Here is a 10,000-nt window from a genome sequence, read left to right as displayed (position 1 = left end):
AGTAAAGTAAAGTAAAAAATATCTGAAAAGTCTACTTGAGTACAGTAACAAACTGTTTGTACTTAGTTACCTTCCATCTCTGGTGGCGTCTCAACTGTGTACATATGTTATTTATTCCTTTTTGTTATGTTATGTGATGTTTGAGGTACGACACACTCCAGCTCGGACCAACTGAGAAAAAAGGAGAAAAGACCAAAAAAAAGGAAAAGAACAATCAAATAAAGTCAATTTATTTTCACGTACAACTGCTGTCTGTTGTTTCTGTTGTATTATTTAAGACCAGTTATTTCATGGATCAGGATACTATGCATCCTGATAAAGTTCCCTTAGCCTTTGGAATTAAAATAGCCCCCCCCCCCCCCCCCCCCCCCCCCCCCCCCACACACACACACACACACACACACACACACACACACACACATCATCACATACCCTTCACCATACATAGAGATTGGCATGGAGGGTACTTTAAATAATACCATAAAATCAACTCTCAATGCAAATACAAACCAGCTATTAGGCTAACGGGAATAAAACCATGCCGATCTAAAATAAATAATAAAAACTCCCTCTCCACTGCGTCCAAAACACAGAGGGTAACCGGACTGCATGTGTCTGTGCCAGAGACTCTTAATTAATTAAAAATAATAATTTATGAAGCTAAAGCTCCAAAACAAACAAAGGATTCAGGTTTAAGTGTGGTAATAAAACAGTGTCATGATTTAACAACAGTCATCCTCAGCCGGGGGTTTATGTAACGCTGGCTTTTTGTTGTTATGTTATACATATATACTTGTACATGCAGTATATATACTTGTACATGCAGTATATATACTTGTATATTTTTGCCTTTATTTAACCAGAAAGAAAACTCATTGAGATTAAAAATCTCTTTTCCAAGAGTGTCCTGGCCACTCTATGCAGTATACTTGTATATATATACTTGTGCAGTATATATACTTGTACATGCAGTATGTATACTTGTATATGCAGTATCTATACTGTATATACACTGTCAAAAAAAGTACAAAACAGTACCTTTAAGGAACAAAAGCTTGTCACTAGGGTGGTACCATCAAAAGGTACATTGTTGTACTTTGAATGAGAGGATAGCGTTTGGACCTTACCTGTTTGCAGGACTGTAGAACTCGAGTCCGGTCTTGGACTCGGACTGGTCTGGGTCTCGGCCGCTGGTCTTGCCCAATATGGCTCTTGGTCTGGACCAATGGTCATGCATAAGACCTTTATCCTGTCCTGGACTCGGTCTTGACTTGGACTCGAACCTCTTTGGACTCGGTCTTGACTTGGACTCGACTAGTCCTGGTCTTGGACTTGTCTTGGACTCCACTAAGGTGGTCTTGACTACAGCCCTGCCTGTTTGTACCTTAAAGGTACAAATATGTACCTTACACCTCAGAAAGTCCACACTGTACAATGAAGGTGCATAATTGTACCTTCAAGATACATTTTTGTACTTTTAAGGGAACATTTGCTAAGTTTCTACCTTAGGGAACAAAAATTTAGTAGTTTTGTACCTCCTTTTTTGACAGTGTACTGTATATACTGTATATACTGTACATACTATACTTGTTTCACCCCCAAAAAAAACCAAGTTGAGAAAACCCCGATGACGTCACTATGACATCACCCAGGTGTTTTTTATTTCCCAAACAGAAAGGCATCATAAGGAGAAAATAACCTTTAACTCTACAATGAGTTCATATGATCTGATCTGATCTTAGGGGTCACCTGTTGTCATCGCTCCACAGATGGAAGCAGAACACGCATGCGCAGTCCGGTGTTCTGCATCTTCACTAAGAAGAAATATATATATATATATTTCATTTTTTCATTACAAAAAATTAATCCGCTCTGCTCCATCAAGCCAGCGGGAGTTAATCAGGACTGTTCCGGAAGTGTCGGTATCTTTCAAAATAGAAGTTAGCAACTTTTCCACATTATTTCAGCTTTGGGAGCCCTAAATAGGGCAACAAGGAAGTCGTTTACAATCGCTGTATGGCCACAAGTATGTGGACCGTAACGTAACAAGGACCCAAGTGTTTCAACAGCAAGGGAGATTAAAAATGATGAGTTTTATGGTTCCCCTCGTAGTTTTATTCTGAAAGTCCCCGCCGGAAGTGGTTTGCGTTGCCACAGCTAGCTTGTAGCTCGGCTAATAATCGGCTCTCGGTGTTGTGGTGCTGGTTGTCAGTCGGAGAGAAGCGGGGCGATGCTAGGCGTCTGACCGGGGCTCTGAAGGGACAGACTGGGGGTTTAAAATCCGACCAGGTCGCTCTGGAACAAGGTCTGGGTGAGTAACGTTATAACTGACGTTAATATCCAACCGTTAATAACCGTTAGCCCGACATTTTTAAATCCTCACCGTGTTAAACGGGGTTTAACGGAGCAGGTGAACACGGCGGTTGGCTGTTTTTACACGATAACTGTCCTTTAAAAAATTTATATTTATTCAGTTATAAATTTTTGGAAATCTTCAGCAGATAAAACTGGCGTTAATTTGTATTTTTGCGTTTTTTTTTAAAGGCAACGGTTCTGAAAATACGATGTTATTGGGGTGTGACCACGAAAGCCTTCAAAATAAGAGTGTTTTAGTTCAAGAAAAGGACAAAAATACACCAATAAATTAGCAACAATTGGATGTTGCCAATAGATATTGTCTCGGTTTCGTCCTAGGATCAGATGTAGGCCATCTCAGATAAATGAATAATTAATGTTTCACTAAAGATAAGAGGAATTTGAGAATATTAGAATATTAAAATAGAAATGTGTGTGTAGGCGGGAGGGCTCCTGACAGAAATAGATGGTCTGTTATTGGGGTGTAGTATGAGTACTAGCAGTAGTAGTACAGTCAGTAGTAGTAAGAGTAGAATAAGCCAGATTACCCTCAGATCAGTCTGAAGGTAAGGTGTTGTGGTGGGATGTGGGCGGGGCTTACAGGTAGAACCCCCCCCACACCCGCCACCCATTCATTGAGTAGGCCTAGAATATTATCAGCATCCATATTTAAAATGGATTTTGTCAAATTAGGGGCTGTTCGTTATTTATTTCGTTTGGTTGAATGCAGCTTGCAGATCTGCTTTTATTTACTTGATTTTTTTTTCTAGAACCAGAGAGCAATAATAACGAAAACCATGGTGACCAAGAAGATCCGGACGGAGTACATGAAGAAGTTCAGGGATCCCAGATGGGAGACGTTTTCTAAATGTTACGAGGACTCTCTGAAGTACCGCCTCACCCGGCGGGTGATGGAGCACTCCCACAAGCCCTGGATCTGGGAGGGCTGGGACAGCGGCTCAGAGTCCAGCGGCTGGTCTACGCCGAGGCTCAACAGGAACAAGATCGCCCCTCTGTCCCTCCCACCGCCGCCCCCCATGGAGGGGAAGCAGAGCCCGTCCAACCCCGGGCCGAAACCTCCTGCCGAGGATGGAGAGACGGAGGAGGGAGTGGGGGAGGCACCGGTTGGAGATGCTGCAGCGACCCCAGGTGAGGAGACTGTTACCGCCGATCATAGGCGTAGATTTCAGGGGGTGCAAGGGATCTGTCCCCCCTAGTCTAGTCTATATACACGATGGTCCACTTTGGGGATCGCTCTGATGCTGCAGGAAATTCCGCCAGATGCATTTGGTGTTTTCACCAAAGTCCGTCCCCGTCCTCTGTCTCTGTGTTGGCGTTCTAACCTCTGGTGGATTTCTGAGGACTCTGGTTACCTGGTCCTCAGATCTCTGCAGGGTAAATCCAGACCGCTAGCTAGACTATCTGTCCAATCTGAGGACTATGGTTACCTGGTCCTCCGATCTCTGCAGGGTAAATCCAGACAGCTAGCTAGACTATCTGTCCAATCTGAGGACTATGGTTACCTGGTCCTCAGGTCTCTGCAGGGGGAATCCAGACAGCTATCTAGACTATCTGTCCAATCTGAGGACTATGGTTACCTGGTCCTCAGATCTCTGCAGGGGGAATCCAGACAGCTATCTAGACTATCTGTCCAATCTGAGGACTATGGTTACCTGGTCCTCAAGTCTCTGCAGGGTAAATCCAGACAGCTAGCTAGACTACCTGTCCAATCTGAGGACTATGGTTTCCTGGTCTGGTTCCCTCGTATCACGATAACAATACGATATCAATATATTGCCCAGCAACAAACTTAACTATTAATTCTAAAAGTCCAAGCACTAACTTTATCACTTTTACTAACTTTAACTTCTTTTTAATTCCCAAGCCCTGATTGGTGCATCTGAACAGGTGGCGGTGGATGTTGTGGTGCCAGATTTTTATTTTTTTTATTTACCTGCTTCATGTAGTTCTACTCAAACAGGGTCAATTTTGATAGCACAGTTGGTAGAGCGGGCGCCCATTTCTAGAGGTTAACTCCTCAACGCAGTGGGCGCAGGTTCGACTCCAACCTGCGGCCCTTTACTGCATGTCATCCCCCCTTCTCTGTCCCCTTTCATGTCTTCAACTGTCCTGTCAAATAAAGGCTGAAAATGCTCCAAAAAACAGGGTCAGTTTCAGCAAATATGACAGAAAGTTACTTTTATAAGGCTTACCTACTGCACCTTTAAACCAAATGCTGACAGTCGATCCGGACTCTGATCTCACCTGGGTGCCTGCTTCATGTGAACAGGGTTTTCTGTCTGGCTGAAATATTTTGGGCTAAGCTAACGAAGCCCCAGGAGAAGTTTCTTTGTGTTCCTGTGTGAGCGTCACACTGACAGAAAGAGGCCCAGAAGCTGGTTTACCGTTGCTAAAAATATGTGGACTAAAGGTTCAGTGATCAGATGGGACGGTTTCCTCCGGTTTAGACACCGGGCCGTGGATATAAAAGACCAATTGTGTCTCATTTCCAATGGCATGCATTTCAGACGGGAGAGTGTCTGGGGACCGTCTCTGAATTTTAGAAGGTCTATAAACAGATTATTCAGCAACGTAATAAACTGAAAACCAGTATGTTACCTTATTTGAGCTGCTGGCCGAAAGCCACCATTACTCAAACATCCTGTCCTAGTTTAAACTGTAAGGGGCATTAATACCGATTTTTTTATAATCTACTGAGGTTATTAAAAAAACTGCGGAAGCATTTCCTCCGAATGTCCCTTCTACATAACACCTGAAGTTCGTTTTGGGGTCAAAATCGATGTCACAGTAAGTAAGTAAGTAAGTAAAATTTATTTGTACAGCACTTTTCTCAGATGAAGATCACAAGGTGCTTCCAACAAAAGGAAGCATTAATAACTCTCATAAATACAATGCATCACAAAAAACCAAAGAATAACACGTACACATAAGACCAGCCTAACCACCCTACAATCTAGTTAAAAGCCTCTTTAAAAAGCAGAGATTTCAACTGACTTTTAAAGTTTTCCACACAATCTAAGCAGCGCATGGAAGGAGGCAAAGCGTTCCACAACCTAGGTGCAACAACTTGAAATGAGCGGTCCCCCCTGGTTTTAAAATGTGTAAGGGGGGCAACTAATAGTCTCTGGCCTGTTGATCTCAGACTACATGAGGATGTACGCAGCTGGATCAGGTCTAAGATGTATGGGGGTGCCTGTCCTTGTAGGGCTCTAAAAGTTAGGACCAAAATTTAGAAGTGCATTCTAAATCTCACTGGTAACCAATGAAGTGAAGCTAAAACTGGAGTAATATGGGCCCTTTTACTCGTGTGGGTTAAAAGCCTAGACAAAGACAGTAACAGACAAAGGATTGAAATAGCAGTCACAGTAATCAGACTTGGTTATAATCAAAACATCAGCATGAATGTAAACAAATGTGACCTCCTGCTGCCACATACGCACAGAAAATCCATAAAAAAGGCTCCACGTGACATCATGACTTAAACATACACGCCCACTTTCCAGGCCAAGTGGCGTGTTTTCTGGACGCATTTAATGTCTATGCCATACACAGCGGGCGTACACATACAGAAAGCGACTGTTGAGTTTAGGAAACTTGACATACGGGACCCGATCCTCCGTCTCCTGGGTGAAAGTCCTGGTTTTACCCGTCCACCCCCCCCGACCAACCTCCCTACTCCCTACACTACATCGGGGCGGCTTTGGCTCAGTGGTAGAGCCACTGCCTGCCAATCGGAAGGTTGGTGGTTCGATCCCCGCCCCTGCAGTCATTGTTGAAGTGTCCATGGGCAAGACACTGAACCCCGAGTTACCCCCGGTGCTGCGCATCGGAGTGTGAATGTGTGTGAATGTTTATCTGATGAGCAGGTGGCACCTTGTACGGCAGCCCCGGCCACAGTGTATGAATGTGTGTGAATGGTGAATGTTTCCTGTAGATGTAACAGCGCTTTGAGCAGTTGTTAAGACTGGAAAAGCGCTATATAAATACAGCACATTTACTTAGATTTTTGCCCTTCCATACTACCCCCTACGGCGTACATTCACACGCCATCTCAGGGTAATGTAAGTCAATGGAGGCCAAACCACATTGATAAACACGCTAAAAAACGAGTATGCGCCTTGTTAAAGAATGTTGTAAAAAACAATGTATGTACGATGAAGCTAGGTTTGAGAAATATGTGTGTAATTTAGGAAAATTCAGCACTGGTTTCAGGGGGGAAGCAGGGATGCGGTCCGCTGTCAGCTGCAGTGTGATCATGTTTGTTTTGTGTCTTATTGTCTTTGTCTTATCATCTTCATCATGCTGTTGCGTTAAAGCTTTTCTTAATTATCAGTTAGACCCACAGCCTCCTTCCTCAGAGATCCACGCGATGTTAGTTATAAAATTCTAACACGTGTCGTACATTCGCCATTTTCTGAGCTCAGTCTGAACTATTTGCTTCTGTGACTCCAAACCAGAGGTCGTAGAGAACGGCGTGAACGAAGCCAGCGGCGGTTCAGAGGACTCGACGATAGACAGCGTCCCCGCTGACACCACGTCTTCTGACGGCGAGGCCGTGAACCCCGTACCGAAGCGACGTCACCGCCGCCGCACGCCTCGGTCGGAGCCGGGACGCCGGGACGGTTCCCACGACGACAAACCGCCCGTTGTCCGCAAACCAGCGAGAGCGAAGAGCACCCCGCCGATCATCGCCAAGGAGACGGAGAACCGGAGAACGCCCAGCCGATTGGACTGGAACGACAGACAGACGGAGGTCAGACGGACGCCGAATGACGTGAGTGTTCGTCTCAATGAAGACGCTTTTACTCTAAATTCATTAGGCAAAAACAGCTTTAACCCTTGTATTGTCCTCGGGTCAAGTTTGATCCATTAAAAAAAAAATCTTTCAAATTTTGAGAAAAATAACGCTGATTGTTCCCCTCAACGCCCTTCAAAAAAAGAAATGAAGAGACCACTATCTTCTTTAAATTTGGATAAAAAATGTATGAAATGTATGCGCAAAAGCTTCAAAAACATGGTGGGAAAGAACCCATAAAAACACTAAAAGGCGGAGAATAAAGTGACAAAAACATCAAGTATAAAAGCAACTAAAGTTTTGAAAAAGTCTACCAAAAAATCTTTGAATAATAAATTTCGGAAAAACAAGACAGTTGCACTGTCGACAACACAAGGGTTAACAGAAACGTTAAGCAAGTTAAATCTCCAATTTCGGGGTGTCGAGATTCTCCAAATCCACGATTAGATTAGTGTGTCGATTTTAAGTTCACAATTCGATTACATTTTCAGTTTAAACCTCTTTTTCAACATGGATGGCAGTGCCAAAATAACAGCAACTAGGCGGCAGAACGGTTCTTGACAACAACAGTTTGAGTTTTAAGGTCACGTCTCTAAAAATAGAGTCGTGAGGGGTAGTGACACTGAGGGTGATCACGAATGGCAGCATTGACATGGACTAATTAGTGTGAAGGTAGTCTCAAGTGGGCTAGGGTTAGGGGGTTAGGGTTTTATACAGAGAAAGACAGAGAAAGACAGACTCGAAGGGTAGCACTTTAAAGAAAAAGTGTGAATGTTTAGGGTCAAAAGATCTGAAAATTGCGCAGAGACGGTCGTTGGATAGCCACGAAAGGCAGCGCTAGATCGGCTTAATTAGCGTGAAGAAGAGTCCGAGGAGACGAAAGGTAACGTCTCTAAAAATAGAGTCGTGAAGGGAAGTGACACTGAGGGTGATCACCAAAGGTAGCACTAACATGGACTAATTAGTGTGAAGGTAGTCTCAAGTTTACACTTGTTTTCACCTATTTTATGCATTTTTTTTTTGGAGTATACCTGTGTTTTATCTGTTCAACTGATTTTGTGTAAAGCACTTTGAATTGCCCTGTTATTGAAATGTGCTCTACAGATAAAGCTGCCTTGCCTTGCCTTTACGAGGCACAGTTGAATGCACCGTTAGTTTAACAAGGTGCACATGAACGCACAATTTCCCGTTGGATCCCACATGCTTTACCATCGTTTGGTTTCCATAACTCACTCACCGCCGGGGAAGGCAAAACGTTGCCACGCGGTGACGTCAGGGAAGCGGGAGGATTTTTCCAGTTCTGTTGTTTCTTCGTCATCTCAGACTACCGACAGTTGCCAAGGTTTCGGGAAAAGAGCAGCTGCAGGCTAGCGCTGAGCTAACGTTAGCCCTTTTTGTTATGCTACCAGCCAGTAAGCTACGCTGTGTCTGTTGTTTTAGACTTTTCTTCGGACGTGTGCAAGTATGCGTGGGTGGACAGAGATAATAATACTATATATATAGATAGATAGATGTATAGATAGATAGATAGATAAATAGATAGATAGATAGATTTATAGATAGATAGATAGATAGATAAATAGATAGATAGATAGATGTATAGATAGACAGATAGATAGATAGATAGATAGATAGATAGATAGATAGATAGATAGATACTTCATTCATCCCAAAGGAAATTGTAGGCATCCAGTAGCAAGACAACCATAACACAACAAACACATATACACACATATATCACACATACATAAGAATTAAGTTGAAGTATAAAAGTATTAGCAGCTAAATATGTTTTGAAGTATCAAAAGTACCGATTCGGCAACAGAATGACTCCCATGAGTGTGACATATTATTGGATTTTGGATTATTATTGCAAACACATTTCTTTTTAAGGAAGAACATTTATTTATTTATGAAACATTATTCATTCACAAAGAAATTGGTGTCCTTAAAAGTTGGATTTTACCTCATTTTTTAATTAAGGCATTTAGATAAATTTCAAAAACATGATTTTTTTTTTTCATTCCTCTTTTTAGTCAACTTTACCACAGGTATGTAAACTTATGAGCACAACTGTATCTATGCCCTTCTCATGCTGGTGCTTGATGTATTTATAAAAAACATTTTCAGGAAAAGAGGAACAGCGAAAGAGTTGGGCTGTAAAGCGTCATAAAGCCCGGAGAGTCTGGTCCCCGGTTCACAGGACACCGGAGACACCGGAGACACCAGAGACATGAAGCCGTGTCACCAGACACTCTGCAGACATTAATAATGAACCGGCCCGGTGTGCTGCTCCCAATCTCTCTGGCAGAGGCGTGCTTACCATTAGGCAAAGGTCGGCAATTGCCTCGGGCCCCAAGCTACCAAGGGCCCCCTAAAACGCCTCATAAACTTAGGGTTACAATGTGTTGTCTTAGGTTTTCACCAATTAATTATATCTCTAAACACTGATACGCTAAAGTGCTATCCGATTGTTTAATTCATGATGAGAAACTCCCCCCAGTCTCCACTACATTGGACTATTCCATTATCCTACTGTAAACAAACAGCTCAGCCAGTGTTGCCAAGTCCGCTTATTCTAAGCGACTTTGGGCTTGTTTTTTTGTAAAGTCGCTTACAAATATTGGTTGTCGCGGGTTGCGTTTATTTTGGGCTTGTCACTAAAGTGTAGTTGCTTATTTGGGCTTGTACACAGCTTGTCCTTGCCGGCTCGCTCGATCCCGCCCCTTTCCCCATAACCACTATAGACATCAGCGTTATTTCCCACCCACTTCCTGCTTCTTATTGGCTCTGACCCAGATGGAAACGAGTACCAACCAATCAGAGGCA

General features: G+C 43.2%; 1 protein-coding gene across 1 annotated transcript in view; it reads left to right on the top strand.

Annotated features, from left to right (window-relative positions):
• The first annotated feature begins 2,127 nt into the window (after positions 1 to 2,127).
• The window catches only part of ccsapa (centriole, cilia and spindle-associated protein a), a 9,711-nt gene continuing 1,838 nt past the window's right edge, over positions 2,128 to 10,000 (top strand). The window contains exons 1-3 of the mRNA XM_034901415.1: positions 2,128 to 2,315; positions 3,122 to 3,504; positions 6,834 to 7,150. Coding sequence (XP_034757306.1) covers positions 3,153 to 3,504; positions 6,834 to 7,150 — 669 coding nt within the window. The 5' untranslated portion in view covers positions 2,128 to 2,315; positions 3,122 to 3,152. The remainder of the gene's footprint in view (positions 2,316 to 3,121; positions 3,505 to 6,833; positions 7,151 to 10,000) is intronic.

The sequence above is a fragment of the Etheostoma cragini genome, chromosome 2 (genome assembly GCF_013103735.1).
Source record: "Etheostoma cragini isolate CJK2018 chromosome 2, CSU_Ecrag_1.0, whole genome shotgun sequence".
Lineage (NCBI taxonomy): Eukaryota > Metazoa > Chordata > Actinopteri > Perciformes > Percidae > Etheostoma > Etheostoma cragini.
Note: the sequence above shows the minus strand (reverse complement) of the source record. Positions and strands in the feature narration are given on the sequence as shown.